The following is a 17,693-nucleotide window of genomic DNA, read 5'->3' as shown; positions in this document are numbered from 1 at the left end:
TGCCGTATGAATCCACTCTGAGTGTGTGAAGCGAGGCATATGATGATGCATGGGCTGCAGAGCAGCGCGGCGTGCTCGGCCGCTCGGGGCTGAGCAGGAGCCGTGGCAGCTCCTCCTCGTTCTGAAACCTCCCTGCTGCCGGGGACAGGGCGCTGGGTTTTTTGGGGCTTGGCACATCCAAACTGCCCACGTCTCTGCTCTTGGCACCGAGGGGCTGTGGCCCATGGGGACGCCACTGGGCTCTGCTGATCCGATGCGTTTTGGACAGGTCCGTGTGTGCCTTTGGGTGCCTTCCCTCCAGGCTGGTTGCAGGGGTGTGAATAAAGCCGGGGCTCGATGCCTGGCCTCTGCCTCCTGGCTCCTGACTCCCAGTCAGTGCGGGGTCAATTCCTGGCGATGCCTTCAGCCTCCTTGCCAAGGGAACTGCTCTCGAGATGTCCCAAGAAGCCCGTCACGGGCTCCCCCGTTACGTGTCCCAGCTGCTGCGCTCGCACGGCCCCGAGCAGAGGGAAGGGCTGCAGAGGCTGGGAGCTGCAGCGGGGCCTCCACGCAGCTTAAACAGCTCGGCCAGACCCGGTGGCTGCAGCAGGGGGCTGTTTGTGGGGTCAGCCTGCCTTTACTGCGAGCTGCACGCCTGCCCTCAGCCCTCTCCTCCCCCTGTAGGGCCGTGAGGGGCAGCCCCAAAGCGCCCGGACCCCCGGCTTTCACAGGGGTGCCCGTGTGGGGCTTGTGCCCAGGCGGTTTTTAAAACCAGAAGGTGGATTGATCGTAAAGCAGGAGCAATTCCCTTTTATTTCTGGGAAGCTGTAAGGGATGTGTCAGGGGGGGAGCCTTTGGGGCTGTCAGAAGCGAGCGCTGCGACGCCAGCGAGCGGGCTGGGTGCGGGCACGGGGAGCAGGCACACGGTGCCCCTGTACCGTGGGGTGAGGGATGTGCGTGGCAGGGCGAGGGATGCTCCTCGTGGCGGTGACAGCAGGGCAGGGGGCAGGGGGCTGGAAGCAGCTCCTGGGCTGCTGGGGACCCCCCGGTCCCTGCTGAGGGCCTGGCCCAGCCGGACGAGCCCGCTGCTCCCTGCGGCGGGGGAAGGAAGGGGCAGGCGTCGCGGTTCCTGTTGTCCAATTCAGCTTTAAATATAGATTATTAAGCAAGTTTCTTCACAGGAAGTGTAGAAACCCCGCTCTGGGTGAGAACAGAGTGTTTCAGGGGATGGGCGCTGAACCTGTGGCGCAGCGTGCGGCCGGCCTCCTGCGTCCCCGTGCCCTGCCAGATCCACCCCAAAATCCCCAGTTTCCCTCGGCACCTTTGGTCCCTTCACCTGCCTGTGGTGCCCCTTTGGGACGCCCCGCTGCCCCGAGGGCGATGTGCCAGGGGGTGCCAGCTCTGCAGGGCACGGAGCAGTGGGGCCGTGCCCGGGACGGGGCTTTCCTCGCGCCGGGAGGGTGCGCACGGACAGGGTTACGAAACCAAAGCGCCTTGGTTGTGGGGCCGGCCTTCTGCAGCGCTTCCAAATGTCTTTGGGAAGGGCTTCAAAACCAAACACTTCAGTCCCCTTGCGGTTACAGAAGCTGCTTCCCAGAAGGATGATGCAGCCGAGTGCTCGGGGCCAGGAGGTGACTTCGGGGAGGGCTGAAGGGGAGAGTGGGCGTGAGGGGCACGGGGACGCCAGGCCGGAGAGGGGCTGCGGGCTGCTGTCCTCTTGGTCCTCGTGAATTTTGGAAGGAGCCTGGGTCCTGGAGCCGTGAGGCAGTGCAGACGGGTGTGAGCTCTGCTGCTCGTTACCTGACCTGAGCAGTTTGCCTCGAAGGACACCGGCAGCCTTGCTGCTGGGACCCGGGCGCGCAGGCAGCGCAGGGGAGCTCACCCCGTGGGTGAACGCCGCCGGGAGCTGGCTGTGGTTCAGCTCGAGGTTACGCAAGGGACTCGGAGCAGCACGTGAGCCGTGCGTGGGGCTGTGGCTGTGGTTCAGCCTCCCCGATCAGTGTCCCACCGGGGGCCCCACGTGTAGCTCCTGGTACCCGCAGGCTCTCGCCCCAGCGCTGGAGCTCGCCGCTGCTCTCACGCCCTGCCTGGGCAGCGGGGTGTGTGGTGGTGTCACCGCCCGCTCCTTCCCCGTCCCTCGTCCCCAGCTGCCTGCAGCTTTCTCCCTTTTGGCACCCTGTCTGAGTCGTAACCCTCCTCCAGGAAGGGCAGAGTTCTCAGGAAGGGGAGCGCTACTGTAGCTGTTCCCGTAAATGTTTGAGCTGGTAACCCTATATTGCAGTAACGAGCCCATACATCACTTTTAAAAGGGCATTTTATTTAGATTGCTCGTTGCCGTGGTTACGCAGCTGGACCTCTGGCATGCCGTGCTCATGCTTGTGCCTGCTTTCTGTCAGATTGACTTTCCGAAAGGGATCCTCCTCCCGAAACGGGTGCGGGGAGCGGGGCGCCTCGGGGCATGGCACAGCACGGCACCGCCTGCAGCACCGGGTGGGGATGGAGAGGGGGAACGCAGCAGGTGAGGGAGAGCGTGGGGCACCAGAGCAGAGGGGAGGACAGGCAGGAACAGCACGGAAACCCAATGACTGCAGAGTTGGCCGTTGTTTTAGCACCGGGAGGGTGAGCGCACTGACCCGCATCGGCACGCGGGCGCCTTCCCTGCCTGGTGTGGCGAGGGCAGGCGAGCCCCGGCTGCACCCATTACCTGCAGGTGAGAGGGATTTGGGGTCGGTGCTGCTCAGCCCGTGGGTGCCTCCCCCTCCCCAGACACAGGTAGTGTTGGGGCATGGAGGCAGGGCTGGCTCCCGTGGCCATGGGCACCTTGGGGGCTCTGCAGGGTGCACAGCTCCTGGCTGCGCTGCCAGGGGACCCTGCGGGTGCTCGGCCACCACGCAGCTTCCAGAGCTGGTGGGGAACGGCCCCGGCCATGCAGGGACCACCATCTGGTGGTGCCCAGGCCCCAGGCCAGCCGTGCTGCTCAGGCAGCAGGATTTTTCTGGCTTCGTGGTGTTTTTGCGTGATTTTGTGGCCGGGTGGTGCAGCCAGCCAGGAGCTGGAAGCAGAACTCGCGCAGCGCGGCTTTGACTCACGCGCGTGGGGAGCTGCGTGGTGATGCACGAGGGAAAGCAGAAGTTCCTCCCGAGCCTTTGCAGGATTTTGTTTGCTCACCCACAGCCCGGGGGGAGGCGAGTGTCTGTCAGTGAGCTCTGCGTGGGGGCGAGCACCCTGCCCTGCCCTGCCCTTCCCCACACGCCGTCCCTCGCGGTGCGCTTAGGGCTTGTCCTCCTGCCGAGGGGGTTCCCTAAAACACTGACGGGCAGTGGGATGCGAGGATGTGATGGGCTAACGGGGACTGGGCCCCCCTGTGCTGCCCATCTGCTTTCCTGGCCCAGCCTGCCGCTAATTTTAGCTGCTGCAGCACCCTGTGAATTGGTGGTGTCACTCAGCGAGCAGCTGGGAGCGATTTCCCTTTATCACCACCGCGCTGGGAGTTATCTCCTTCCCCTTCAGCCTCCCCTCCCTCTATGTATACGTGCTGGGGGCCATCACTCCGAAAACCTTCCAGGCTTGGGGTGCCCCTGCCCAGGCAGCTGCTGGGGCTGGGAGTCTGTGAGCCCGGCCGGGTGGCCCGGGGTCAACGCGGAGCTGGTGGGGAGGAAGTGGCTCCTTGAGTCATTAACGTCATCTCATTAACGTCCGCTCTGTTGCCATTCCACAGGAGGCTGCGGGGCTCCTGGGGACCAGGGTGAAGCCCCCGAGCTGCCGAGGGAAGGGGCTGGGGGGGGTGTGAGTGGAGGTGTGGGGGGGCTGTGCTGGTGCTGCCCTTGGTAACTCCTGGGGGTCCCCGAGCAGCCGAGCCCCTGCTGCTGCCTGGCCCTCTCCCTGCTGGCATTTCGGTTTTGCTGCTGCCTCAGGAGCTGTGTGCGGGCAGCCGGGCGCAGCTTTGCTCGTGGGCTGCACCGGGAAAGCAGCTTTAACGCTCGGAGAAAGCTTTAAGGTCCCTTATCCCCCAGGGAATGCAAAATGCTCCAGTTCTGCCTCGGTTCCCTTCTGGCAGCGGCTGCCTGAGGGGGACGCGGTCCTTACATACACACATGTTTTCCAGTGGTGTTTGGGAAGGGAAAAGCTGGCTGAATTTTGGGGACGCTGAGCGCAGAAATGCCCAGGGGATTTATCAGGCCAGCATCCTAATGCTGTCAGTGTGCCCGGAGGCTCTGCCCTGCTGCGCTTCGAGCTCCCCGCAGAGCTGGCAGCCCCGCGGTGCCCGGGGCCGCGTGCGTGCGCAGGGCTATGGGGCTGCTTCGGGAAGCCAGGCCTGGATCCGCTCAGGTCACTGAAGTAATAACTTAATAGGATTCAGCTCTCGGAGAGTCTGTGCCTCGTAAAGCAATCAACCTCTGCTGGAACGCCCACAGACAGGGCCTGGGGGCAGCGGTGCCACCACCCGGCTGTGCCGTGGGCTGTGTCACCCGCTGTGTTCACCCCGGGGCGCTGGGCTTGGACCCCCCGAGGCTGTCACGGCGAGAAGCTGGGGCTGCCTCTCCCGTGGCATGTTTGGGGGGTGCTGGCTGGGAACCCCAGAGCCCATCCCGGGGGTGTGCGGGGCAGGAAGGGACCTCCCCAAATGGGTCCCCCCAGGGGTTGCTGGCTGGGACCCCGTGCCCACCTGGGCCATGCCGTCGGTGGGCTTGTTCCTGGGCTGACACCCACATGTCCCCTCTCCTGCTGTCTCCTGGCAGATCTCTCCTCAGCCAAGCGCAAGTTTGCCGACTCCCTCAACGAGTTCAAATTCAACTGCATCGGCGACGCGGAGACGGACGATGAGATCTGCATAGGTGAGGGTGGGCGCCGCTGCGTGGGGAGCCTCGGTGTGCTGCAAACCCCTCGGGCTGGGCAGTGCAGGGGGTGGGAATGCAGCGGGACACCCAGGGAGCCGGGATTGCAGCTGGGACCTGCCCTGCTGGGACCTGCAGGAGAGGGGCAGCCCCGGCCTTGGTGGCTGCAGCCCCTGCATGGCCATGCGCGAGCAGCCAAGGGCGGGTGATGCTGCGCAGCCTGGGCTGGGCTGAGCACGGGGAAACTTCATCCCCTGCGCTCCGAGCTACCCCGTGGCTGCCCAGGCTGCGCTTCCCAGAGCTCATTGTGCGTGAGGTCTGCAGCCAGCAGGGAGAATGTGCTGAGACCAGGCACAAATCAGCCCTAAAGCTCAGCTTTTCCATCTGAGCAGGGCTGGGAGTCAAGTGAACGCAGTGCGCTCACTGGGAAGGCACCCCCAGGCTGAGCAGCTGCTTTGGGCGTTATTTCCCCCGAGGTTTGAGGGCAGGCCCCTTGCTCCCAGGTCCCCACAGCGGCCAGCACGGCAGGGTTCGTGCTGCCACGGAGCTGGTGGGCAGCCAGAGCCAGCCTGGGAGGCGGCGAGCGCTGGAGATGTGTTGCTATAGCTACTCGGATGCTCGGAGTTAAAAAAGAAAGCGCTGCTACATGCTGAACCTCTTGGTGTGTCCCTTGCAGCCAAGTCCCTGCAGGAGTTTGCCACGGTGCTGCGGAACCTGGAGGACGAGCGGATGCGCATGGTACGGCCCCGAGAGGGGGGCAGCTCCCCGCAGGGTGGTGGCACTGCTGCTGCAGGGGGGCTCAGCTCCGGTCAGCGGTGTGATGTCCATGGCACCGTGCCCGAGGTGGTGCTGAGGGCACAGCGGCTCCAGGCCCCTTCCCTAACCCACGGCACTGCTGGGGCAGAGGGAGGGAGCTGCCAGGGTGCGCTGGGGTGAAGAGCAGGGCTGGGGCACGCTGCGCAGCATCCCTGCTGGAGCCCAGTTGGGTGTGCGGGGGGAGGACGAGGCACAGGGGGCTGTGGGGGGTGGTCCTTGGCCCAGCAGAGACCAGTGGCAGCGGTGTGCCCGCAGGGAAGGAGCAGGGGTGTTGGGCACGGGGCTGAGCGCACGGTGTGCCTGGGGAGCTGCGGGTGACTCTTCCCCGTGTGTGCCCGGCAGATCGAGAACGCCAGCGAGGTGCTGATCACGCCGCTGGAGAAGTTCCGCAAGGAGCAGATCGGCGCCGCTAAGGTGGGTGGCTCCTGCATCGAGTCACGGCCTCGGCTGTGAGCCTGTGCCGGGGCTCAGAGGCACAGCTCGGGGTGCTCAGGGACAGCCCAGCCCCTGTGCAGGTGCCTCGGTGCTTCCCAGTCCACCTGCAGCCAAGTCATGCACCGACATGAGCCGTGGGCCAAAAATCACGTCCCAGTTTCAGTGATTTTTTTCTTCCTCCGCACCAGAATTTGCGTTCTGTGAGATGAGCTCGCAGGTCCCTGAACCCTTCAGCTCCGTGCTCCCTCCTTCCCGGCTCGCTGCAGATCTGGGTGGCTTCTGGCAGCCCGGGTGAACCCGGGAACACACCCGTGTGTCTGAGGCTGCTGTGGGACAGGCTGTCCCTGCCGGCCTTTCTTTCCTGCCTTTGTTCTGGAATTACAGACGCTGCCTGTGGCTCTGCTGTTGTTATAACAACCTGCTGCTGCCTGCCAGAAGCACGTGCCAGCGGGCTGGGGCAGTGTTCGCATGGCAGCAGAGTGCCCTGTCCCAAGGCCGATCCGATTGGTTTATGCAGCTGGGAAAAAAAAAAAAAAAAAGGAAAAAAAAAAGGAAAAAAAGGGATCCTGCAGAAGATCCACATCTGGAGGCAGCGAGATGAGGCTGGGCCCAGGCTGGAGGTGTCGGGGAGGGAGCCCAGGGGCACCTCTGCTGCCTGGCTGTGGGCAGGGGCTCGGTGCGAGCCACCCTGGGGGCACCGGTTGAATCCCCCGTGGCTGGGTGGCCTCGCACAGCACCCTTTTTTTGGCCTGACCCTCAGCCTCGTCTCCTGGTGCTGATTGGGGTCAGAGTTTGCCAGAGCAGGTGCTGGGCTGAGCCCAGCCTGGTAGGAAGCAAGGAGCAGGCGCAGGGCAAGGGAGCTGCTCTGCGGGAGCTGCTGCGCGGCCGCTGCCTCCGTTCGCCCTCCAATTTGGGCTCTTCAAAGCCTGCCTGCCCTGGGTGTGGCCGCAGGGCTGCTATCGCTTTTTAGAACAAACTTAAAATAACCCCAGCTGCCTTGCCTCGCACGGGCTTTTCCCAGTGCCAGGGCTGGGCTGACATCTGCCTCCCACAACCAGCCGAGTCTCGGTGTCCTGCCGATGACACCCGGCGTGAGCCGCTGCCCGGGGATGGGAAGCGAGCAGGGCCCTGGCACTGGGGTCACCTCCCTGGCTGCCCTGCCAGCCAGCGGGGCCTCGCCTGGCCCCAAATCCCTGGCGTTTACCTGTGCCCAGCCCCCTGGATGCTGGATGGGCTGAGCAGAGGGTAGGCAGCTCCCAGCCGGGGGTCCCGTGTGGAAGGGGTCCCATGGAGCCCCCTCCCGCTGGCACGGTGCCCTGGGGCGCAGCATCGCGCCGTTTGCTCTGTTTTGTAGGATGCCAAAAAGAAATACGACAAGGAGACCGAGAAGTACTGCGGTGTCCTAGAAAAGCACTTGAACTTGTCTTCCAAGAAGAAGGAATCCCAGCTGCAGGAGGTGAGCACAACCCCTGGTTTTCCATGTCTGCCAGTGGCTGTTGAGCTTTCTGATTGCTTTCAGCAGCGTACAGCAGTGGCTTTCTTGGCTGTAAACTATTTTTTTTTCCTCACGTTGGCTGCGAGTGGCAGGTTTTCCCCTCTGCCTTTAATCAAAGGGGACAGAGCTGTTTTGGTGAGTAAGTCAGAGAGATCCCAAAATGGATAGCAATCAAAAAGGACAGAGTTTGTAATTAAAGAGCGCGGCAGAAGGGAGCTGGTTCTGCTGCAGGCTCCCTGTGTGCCCCGGCAAATCACGGGCGTCTTCATTTCCCTTCCCTGGAAGTGGCTGCGCTGGCTTTGAGCTTCGTGAGAAGGGCGACCGGGCTTAGTGCTTCCAGACTGCTTTGTGAGGCTGTTGCTTACTTGGTAAATGCTGAATTTTCAGTCATTTCTTGCGCGTCTGGCGTTCCGTCAGCTGCCAGGGCTGGCCGGTCCCCGCAGGGCTTGGTTTTGGGCAGGGTGCTGGCGTGTCCCCAGCTGCCCTTGGAGGGGGTGGTGTGGTGCCATGCCATGCTGTGCCATGCCATGCCATGCTGTGCCATGCCATGCTGTGCCATGCCATACCGTGCCGTGCCGTGCAGGATGCCGCTGCTGGTGCGTGCTCAGCAGTGCTGGCTGCTGGTGCCATCTGCTGGTATTTTCCACCCCAAACTTTAACTCAGGCTTTTGCTGCAAAGGCCGGGGCCAGCTGGTGCCTGCCAGGAGCTGAGGGCTTTTCCCCTGCAGATGTGCACGGAGCAGTCGCTGGTGGGATGGAAACGTTTCAGGAAAGCCAACCCCAGCCGTTTATTAGCAGCCTGAAGCCTCATCAGATACCCTGACGGCTGAGGGATGAGGGTTTGTGTCCGGGTGATTGGGTGTTTTATATTTCCTAATCTCGTCCTGCTGTCCACATCTGGAGGGTGATAGTGGCCACATGTGCAGCTGCTGTAGGAACGCCAGGAGAGGAGGAAACCATGGGAATTCTCTGCTGCTTTGGCTGCTGACCAGCTAAATAACACGCCGAGGCGAACATGCCATTTAACTCCTGGCAAAGTTACTTCATTGCATCACATTTTCTGCTTTTCAGAGCTCGATTTGCTAAACGTCTCGGCCCCTGCACCGCAGACACCCAGCACAAGTGGCAGGTCATGGGGAAAATGCTCCATTTCACAGCGGTGTCCCAGGGAAAACGGGGAGCAGGGCGCTGTGAGCGTGCAGGCGGGCGTTTATCGGGCAGGGCTCCGGGTGTGTAGCCCCCAGGGGTCCCTGGGGCAGCGTGCCCCGGGCTGGGTTGCGTTGTTTGGGGTGGCTCTGAGCAGTGACCCCATTGTGGTGTGTGCTGGAGGCCCCGGCAGCCCCCTGCCCTGCCCTGTGTGTGGTTTTCCAGGCAGCAGGGAGCCTCCTTGTGCACTCGGGTGTGCGGCGGCTGCTCCTTTTTCTCACTTCTCACTCGTGCTTTCCTACCCAGCTGTCGGGGAGGTGAGGACGTGAGTCATCAACCCCCTTTTTTTTTCAGCTGAAGGAGCCTGCTCGTGTGCCTCAGGTTTATATTTAATCTCTGTGCCATCTGTCCAGCCCCAGACTGGTGGCTCTGCGTTCGGCACGGCCCCGTCCCCGTTAGCCCCAGGTGTCCTCTGGCCGTGCCCCCAGCCAGCACTGACTTTGTTTTTCCTCTTTCACCCCCCCGGTGCTCGCAGGCAGACAGCCAGGTGGACCTGGTGCGGCAGCATTTCTACGAAGTCTCCCTGGAGTACGTCTTCAAGGTGCAGGAGGTCCAGGAGAGGAAGATGTTTGAGTTCGTGGAACCTGTAAGTGAACGCTCAGCCCTCCCCGTCCCACACAGAGGGGTCCTGGGGGACGCGGTACCACGGAGCCAGGGCTCTGCAGCCCCCCGTGGGGTCTGGGGGAGGCAGCAGGGGATGTGCTTTGGGTGAGCCCCTTGGTGCTGGGCACAGGGCCGTGAGCTTGGCCCCATGCACACCCAGAGCGTTTGGTTCTGCAGACACCTCTGCTGTAATGGACCAGACTGCGGGGTCTGCTGGCAACTAAAAGGAGAGGCTTGACTCAGGGAAAAAAAATAGAGTCTGGAGAGAACTGTAATGCTCACAAGGGAAAAAGTGCTCAGGAGTGACAGAGATTAAAAATGGGTTTTCTGGGATCTGCCTTTGCTCAGTTCTAGGCCGTTTAGAGCTTCTCTAGGAAATGCAAAACCTCCCCTGCTGTTTGCAAGGAGTAATTCCCTCCTGGTGGAGAGTAACTCAGCCAGGGGAGCTTCTGCTGACACCTCCTGGCTCCCAGCAGAGTGTGAATGACGTGGGGCAGGGGTGGGAGCGGGGTCCTGGGCAGGGGGGTTTGCTTGTCTGTGTTTGGGAGCAGAAGTTCCAGGGTTTGGCTGTCCCAGAGCTCGGTTTGTGGTTGTGCAGGGGCTGAGGAGGAGGATTTGGGTATCGCGGGGTCAGTGGGACTGACTGCAGCAGGGGGTTGGTGGGGCTGCTGGGTGGCTGTCACTGGCCAAGGGCCAGCGATGCTCGCCCCAGCAGTCCCCGAGGAAGACTGATGGTCTCGATTCGTTTTACCCCAATGCAGCTGCTGGCCTTCCTGCAGGGGCTTTTTACCTTCTACCACCATGGCTACGAGCTTGCGAAGGATTTCAGCGATTTCAAGACGGAGCTGACCATCAGCATCCAGAACGTAAGTGCCCGTGCTGCTGTGCCCGCCTGGCCGGCAAGAAACCTCGCTCGTCTCTGATCGTAGTGAAGGCCTGCTCTTTTTTTTGTACGTGCCATGAAGCCAAGGGTTTCACCACATTACTGAAAGGAAGTTCCTTTTGGTAAATAGTGCTATGCCACAGGCACAGCCTGAGGGGCAGGGCTCTGCGTTTGGCGTGCTGGCCCCGCAGTGAGCTGTGCTTCCCTCTTGTGTTAGAGAAATCCTTTTTTGACGAAGGACTCAGAGTGGTTTCGTTATTTTGGAGCAACTTTTTCAGAAAACTTACAATACAAGTGACTTGCCAATTGCTGTAATATTTTTCTTTTTGATTAAATCCAGGCCCAGGGAAAAATAATCTATTCATGGGCTCTGCTGGTCCCATTTGCTGTGAGGGCTGTGCTGACCCAGCGCCGGGGTCCTCCTGCCAGCAGTCCCATAAAAATGCAGTCATGTAACTTTCTGCATAAGTGTGAATCTGCATAAAGGGTGTAGCCACCTGAGGCTTGGATTTGTGCCACTCTGTTTATTTATTTTCACAAAAAAGTTAAGAATTTATTGAAGTTGAATGGAAGAAGGGATGGGAAGGTGGCTCCCCAATAGCTCTGCTCCTGCATTCCTGTTTTGATTTGCAGACAAGAAACCGTTTTGAAGGAACAAGGTCAGAGGTTGAATCGCTGATGAAGAAGATGAAGGAGAATCCTCACGAGCACAAAAACCTCAGCCCTAACACGATGGAGGGTTATCTCTACGTCCAGGAGAAACGTAGGTGACCAGGGCGATACGGCGAAGGGGCGTGGGGGGCAGTGGTTTGTTGGAGCGGGGGACATGGAAGTTAGCTCAGCAGACCCCAAAATCTGGGAGGGGGGGACTGGCCCAGTGGCTGGGGTATTGTGGTGTGAGTATGGGAGAATCCCTGCCCAGTGCCCGCCAGGTCTGCTTTCCCTTCCCTGAACAAAAAGGGGTGGCAGTGCTTATTCCACTGGTGAAGTACAGCGAGAAGCACAGGTACAGAACCCCGCTGTGCTAAAGGATCGTTAAACCTGCGGGTTATTAGTGTCAGAGCAGTCAAACCCTCCTAGTTCTGGGAATAAAAACTGCGTTTGCTTTGCAGGTCACTTCAGTACGGCCTGGGTGAAGCATTACTGCACATACGAGCGGGAATCCAAGCGGATAACGATGGTGCCGTTCGACCAGAAATCTGGAGGAAAAGCGGTGAGTGTCAGCACGCAGCTGGATGTGTCCTGGGGAGGTCTCTGCTGTGGCCGTGTCCCTGGCTGTGCCCCCTGGCCGTGCGCCCTGGCCGTGCCGTGATGCTGCTGGCAGAGGCGGTGGTGGCAGTTCTGGGGGCGCAGCGGCCGTGCTATGCACACCCTCGTGACCGCCTGGTTCCCGGTCCCTGATTCCTGCAGGAGCAGGGCAGGCAGGCTGTCGGTTGTTTTGCTCCTTCCCCGCTGCCTGTGGCTTGGCCGATAAAGCTGCTTCCTTTTGGGCCGTTTTGGGCAGAGCTGCAGGAGAGCGTGCAGCTCCCTTCGGACCCCGTGTGCCAGTGCAGGGGGAGCGCTCCCGGGCAGCGTAAGCCCAGCTGTAGCAGGGTCTGGCTTTCCTCTCCTCTAAAGCAGGAACAATGAAGCCCCCCGGTGTGTTCCCAGCTGGGGTGGTTTGCGAGCATCGTCCCCGTCCAGGGGAGCTGCCTGTGGCAGCTCTGCAGGCTTCTGTGCGGCTCCTTGCTGGCAAAGGGAGCTGGCAAAGGGAGCAGGGCAAGTTTTAAAATGAATTTCCTCTTGCCTCGGAGCATCTTCATTATAACTTAGCCTTCAAGTATGCCAGCCTTGTAATTGTCAGCTGCTGTGTGTTATTTCATGTGGTCCCTGCCCACTTCACGGCTTCCCCGGTGCCCGGGGTGTGGGCGCTGCCGCACACCGCAGTGCCCTCCTCGTGCAGGGCGGGCGCCCGCTCCGGCGCTGCTCTCCTGAGGTCTGGAGGCTTGTAGCATCCTGGCAGAAAGCACTGCCTGTGCTGGGTCTCGTGCCCTGTGCTCCCCCTGAAGCACAGCCCCGTGCAGGCTGTGCACAGCTCACCAGCGAGCGCCGTGGCCGGGTGTCCTGGGGTCTGTGCGCTGCGGGCACGGGGTGGTGCTGCAGGAGGGGACAGCCACACGTGGGCCACCACAGGCTCTGCTGCTGCCAGCCTCTCACGAGCGTGCCTGGGGCTGCGGCTGGCGTTGGATATCGTTTGATATCGGCGGCTCTGAAGTGGGGCATTCCCCGAATACCAGGGGGAGCAGGGCAGCTCGGGAGCAGCCTCGTGCCCGCGGTGAGCGGCAGGGCGCAGGCAGCGTGCCAGACCCTGGGGAGCAGCCCTGCAGAGACCCCTCCGAGCTGTCCTTCCGAGTTCCTGCTGGGGCCCTAAATAGGTTTCCTGGAAAACGGCGATGTCAGGGAACAGGGTGGTCAGCCAAGGTGTCGTCTAGAACAGCACGGAGAGCACAGAGAAGCGGCCGTCTCCAGGAACACGCGCAGGATTTATCTTCTATTGAGTCATCGGTGGATTTTAAAAATCGCAAAGGGAGAATTTTCTGTGCTGGCAGGGCCTGAGGAGGGCCTTCCTCCAGCAGAGGACAGCAGTGCACGCAGATCCTGTCCGACTGCTGCTCGGCGTGGGGAAATCCAGCACGGCTTGGATGCGGATGCCTGGATGGGAGGACGGTTTTGTCATTGCTTTGTTAAATAATAAACATTTGAAGACATGTTTGCTCCCGTTAGGGGTTTGTGTGTGCAGAACGCTGCCAAAAATGCAGCCAGCGCTGGAGTGAGAATTGACAGCCAGGTCTGTGAGGCATTGTTCAGCAATGGAAAATAAAGCTTTGCCCAAAAGTTGCGGTCCAACGCTCCCTGCCTGCCTGAAACGTGGGCTGCGCGATACGCGGTGCATGAAGCTCACCGCGTGCCCTCAGAAGGGACACTTCCTTGTTTTGGAATAACCACGTCTGCCAAGGTGGAAAGACAAGCCCTCATTTGGGATGTGTAATTACGCATTTCTAGCAGGCGATGCGTTGCTGGTGTTACCAAAGCTCCCTCTGGTTTGAACGCGGTAATGGGGAGCGCGATGGGCGCTGGGGGCAGGCGCACGGTTGGCTGTTCTCCGCCTTACCTGTGATTCTGTCTCTTCTCAGGGAGAAGACGAAGCTGTTATCCTCAAATCTTGCACACGGCGGAAAACCGACTCGATCGAGAAGAGATTTTGCTTTGATGTGGAAGCCGTCGACCGGTGAGTGCCGAGGGGCGTCGCAGCCTGGGGTGCACCTCGGGCCCGCGGTGCCTGCCCCCGGCTTTCCAGGAGGCTTTCCTGGATGCTTCCCGCGCAGCTTGGGTGTCTGCCTGCTGCTGTGGTCGTACCCTCCGCGAGTGGAAAGCTTTAGGCTGTGGAAACGCATCTCCCCGGTGCTCGCAGCCAGGTGCTCGCGGGGTGTTGGGTTAGCGCTTCGTTTTACAAGGTGCCGAGTTTACTCTGCTCGTTCTGAACTGAACGGTGTTTTAGCACTTCTGCAGGCTCTGGCCGTGCAGGGTAAATGGTCACAAGGACGGAAAAGACACGCTGCATGTGTCTTGGCAGGGCTGGGGTGCCTCTTTCCAGCGCTGGGTATGTGCTGAAATAACTTTGGCTTTTGTGCCGGGGCCGGGCTGCAGCCGCCGTGCTGTGGCTGGTCAGCGCTGGAAGCCCAGCTCACAGCTCTGGGCACTTCCAGTTTGTTTCTTTTTCCCCAAACGAGTAAAATGCGCCCAGGAATGGGAGCCTGTTTGTGTCCAGCTAGCATCACGCATGGCTTCCCTACATAAACAGCAAAACCGAGCTGGTGCTGCTGCTCCACGCGGTGTTACTGCCTCGTCCCTTCCTCTCTGCAGGACGCTGACCTGCTTTCCCAAAGCATGCTCCAAAGTCACGGAGTATCTGTGCCCTCCCAGGTTTGTGCCTGCTCCCGTTCCAGCTGTCCTCTCCCCTTCGCTGGCCGTGCTGCCCACTCCCTGGAGCTCCGTTTTCCTCCAGGAAGCTGCAGGATTTCTGCTGACGCTGGGATTTTTTTCCTATGCCCTGAGGAGTGTTTTTTTTTTTTTTTTTAAACGTGAAAATCAAAATAAAACTGGGAGGAGGAGAAGCCAGCCACCACAATAGTTTTCTTCTGTAGTGCTTTCAGAGACGGCTGAACCTTCCCTTGATGTCTGGAGCCTGCTAGGCATGGGATCAAGAGCTGCTCCAGAAATGCGCCAGCTAAATGTAAATAATGGCAGGGGAGCGGCGAAGGCGGGGAAACCTGAGAAATTGCTCATTTCACATACGTGTTCCCGGCTCCCCTGCCTGAGAGCCACGAGAGCAGAAAACATGAACCGAAAAGCTGCTTTTTCTGCCCAGTGTGCAGGCAGCTGTGCGTGTTCTTGGTATAAAAACTCGTTGCTGGCTGCCCGGCACGGTGCTTCCCAGCGTGATTCAGGCAGGAGGAGAGGAGCTGCGGGCTGGGCGCTGCCCCCGATCTGTGCTGTGGGGCACGGGCTGGGGTCCGCAGGCGGTGGCACGGCCGTGACCGAGGGCTGGCTGCAGCTCCGTCAGGCTGAGTGTGCAGAGGGCTTTTTGTCCTGGGCTGGTTGTTTTCTGCTTTGGTCTCGGGCTTTTTGTGTTGTGTTGGTTTTGTTTTTCTTTTTTATTGTCTCTGCTAATAGAGAAGTTAGAAACTTGATGTCTTGTTCTTCAGCCCCATGCTGGAAGCCTGGATGTGATTAAGGCAAGCATCCCCAGGATGCTTCTCTGTCTCACACATGTGCTGCGTTTGACTTACAGCAGTTTTCTCCTTTTCTGCATGCAGCTTAAAAGGAAAATGAGGCTTGTAAGCAAGGTCCAGCAGGAGCCGAGTGTTTTGTAACTGCTGCAGGCACCTTCCCTTGACCCAGCCTGGGAGACCTGGGCTCATTTTGAGCGTGCTGCCTGCGTCTGTGCTGTTGGGAGGGAAAGGGCTGAGTAGTGCCACCACCGTGCCTCTCCTGAAGGTGGAAGCTACCTCTCCAGCGGTTTGCTTGGAAATGGATGGGTTAAGAGAGCAGGATGATTCTTCTCTACGCGTCACTTGCTTGTGATGGACACACACATCGGATTGTCCCTTGTGAAGCACGTGGACTGACACTTGCTGGGCTGCGCTGTGCCTACCGGGGCAGGCGTGGGTCAGCAACCCAAGGGCTGAAACCTGCGCCCGTACAGCACAAACCCCACTGATGTCCGTGCTGATGGAGAGGCCACATCGCTGCCGCCTGGCACTCGTGTCCAAAGCCTCTGCTCTTACTCTCCAGCAAATTACCCGTAAATAACCCTGCAGGTGGCCCTGCTGTGCTCCTGCGCTGTCCCCTCCCAAGGGGCTCCAGGTGGGGCTCTGGGTCAGGGCTGTCCCGCTGCTGGAGGGGGCTCTGGGAGCCCCACACGCGGTTGCGCTGTGCTGGCGTATCAGCAACACCGCGAACAAACGGTGCACGCGTGCAGCTTCCTGATGAAATTTCCCTTTTCATTCAAGTGCTGTTATCTCCTCTTGCCATGAATTTGGAGTAGGTCTTCAGGCTCCGTTGATAGCAACTGGGAAAGGTGTTCCGGGATGCGGAGTGAGCTCCGTGCGGCGGTGATAAGGCGGAGAGGAGCGAGGTGGCCCCACACACGCCAGCGCGGAGCCGCACAGCCTAGAGGTGGCAGCCTCGGCCGGTTCTTCCCCTGCTGCATCCCTCAGCACAAAGCCGGCTCTTGTTGGCGGTGCATTTTGGGAAGCTGGTAGGCATGCCGGCCGGCTGCAGGCTCGGGCCATTTTAAATAACAGGCAGAGAAACTATTGTCTGCTGGGGGGAGGAATGTGTGCTCGTCTCCTCCGGAGATGATCCAACGCTCCAGAACTGAAAGTCTTGAGCCTGGCCTGTCACTGCGGCACCGCTTCCTTTTCCTATTGTCTGGCAGGGAGCAGGCTCCAGAATTCCCAGCGCTGAATGCTGAAACTCTGTGAGAGAGGTATTTGGGGGAAAGGCTAAGAAATCCCTAACACTGCATTTGCACATAGCTCTGATTTTCTCCGTGGGAAGTTAGGGGCGTTCTAGTGCTGTGCTCAGAAAACATCAGATACCATTACAGCAAAATGAGCCCCAAAATGCAGTTGTAGTGTCTGGCTGAAACACTTCCCTGTGCCACGGATAGCACGGTGTACTGCTAATGCCCTTTCCTAACTAAACCTAGTTGTAGTCTCTGCGCATTAAATCAGTTTTATAAACAAGGTGAGCAGGGATGACAGCCGGTGTCTTGCCAAATAAGCCGTAGGAGGAGGAGCAGCTGATCTGGCAGATGACAAAGGCTGTGCAATTTAGGATAATCTAGGTCATTGCTCAGGGCCAGAAGCTAAGTGCTTCTAATACCAATTGGTGTTTATGGGAACAGGAGGTATTCAGCATTTTGGGGTTTTGGTCTCTTAGTCATTCACAAGGCAGCGACCTGCTCGTTGTGCCATCGCTGCGGGTGCCTCCGCTGTGCCCCCGGAGCGGCTGGCATCGTGCTCGCAGGGCTGCGTCATGCTTGGCACCGCGCTGGGTGAGCTGCGAGGCACCTGCTGCAAGCATTTCCACCGAGCAGATGGTTTTTGGTAGCAAGGTGTGTTGGTGTTGGCCCTGCTCTGGGCACACGCTGCCTGGCTCCGTGCGTTTCCCCGTGCCCAGCCCTGCCCGCAGCCCGGCGGCTCTCCCGACGCCTCCCCGTGCCGGGCAGTGCAGAGGCTGGCGGCTGGCAGCGGTGCTTCGCACAGCACGTGCAATACAACCTGTACTTGTTCCCTGCCGGTGTCGCCTTTCCAGTGACCTTTCCAACAAAGCCGTTCGCAGGGGGCTCCCCCACTGCTCCCCCAGCCCCGTGCCCCTGCGGCTGAGTGCCCACACCAGCCGTGCCACGAGCCTTCCTCCGCGGTCACGGGGAGAGCGCGTCCCAGGAGGGGAAGCCTCGTCTTGTAACCGGCCCAGGGAGACCTGATCTCAGGAGCAGAGCCCCCTTCCTTCCTGCTCTTCTCATCTCCTTCCACGCTTCGTTTCAGGCCCACACCTGGCTGCTGCCCGTGGGCGCGCTGCTCCGCGCAGACCCAGGCTGGAAACTTCTGGTCCCGGCGCCGTGCTCGGCCCTCCAGGCCCCGTTATTAATCCCTGCTTGGGTTTTGTCTTTCAGCCGTTTTTGATTGTCTTGGTGTGATAAGCTGCTGCAGGAGTTGAAAGTTCTTATCTGTTCCTATTGCTTTCATTATTTGTTTGTCTTTCTGGGCCATGGGACTTTCTCATTTTCTCCGCGCGCTTAGTCATAGCTCCTTAAACGCGCGCTGTTTTTCTCAAAAGCAGAGATATTGAGAAAATTCAAATTTCCTGTGTGGTCTCATATGGAAAAATATTT

At 60.1% G+C, this 17,693-nt stretch overlaps 1 protein-coding gene across 5 annotated transcripts in view; it reads left to right on the top strand.

The window, feature by feature from the left end:
• Positions 1–17,693, top strand: part of ARHGAP26 (Rho GTPase activating protein 26) — a 120,603-nt gene that overhangs the window by 10,562 nt on the left and 92,348 nt on the right. For 4 of the 5 annotated variants that reach the window (XR_011803358.1, XM_027468470.3, XM_027468466.3 and 1 more), the window contains exons 2-10: positions 4,719–4,814; positions 5,491–5,552; positions 5,973–6,044; positions 7,420–7,521; positions 9,242–9,352; positions 10,131–10,235; positions 10,886–11,015; positions 11,365–11,465; positions 13,426–13,520. Coding sequence is in view for 4 of the 5 variants with exons in the window: in XM_027468470.3 (XP_027324271.1) it covers positions 4,719–4,814; positions 5,491–5,552; positions 5,973–6,044; positions 7,420–7,521; positions 9,242–9,352; positions 10,131–10,235; positions 10,886–11,015; positions 11,365–11,465; positions 13,426–13,520 (874 nt within the window). In the remaining variant the exon portion in view is untranslated. The remainder of the gene's footprint in view (positions 1–4,718; positions 4,815–5,490; positions 5,553–5,972; positions 6,045–7,419; positions 7,522–9,241; positions 9,353–10,130; positions 10,236–10,885; positions 11,016–11,364; positions 11,466–13,425; positions 13,521–17,693) is intronic. The other variant, XM_072023306.1, reaches the window with a different exon arrangement.

The sequence above is a fragment of the Anas platyrhynchos genome, chromosome 14 (genome assembly GCF_047663525.1).
Source record: "Anas platyrhynchos isolate ZD024472 breed Pekin duck chromosome 14, IASCAAS_PekinDuck_T2T, whole genome shotgun sequence".
Taxonomy (NCBI): domain Eukaryota; kingdom Metazoa; phylum Chordata; class Aves; order Anseriformes; family Anatidae; genus Anas; species Anas platyrhynchos.
This window is presented reverse-complemented; position numbering and strand designations above follow the sequence as displayed.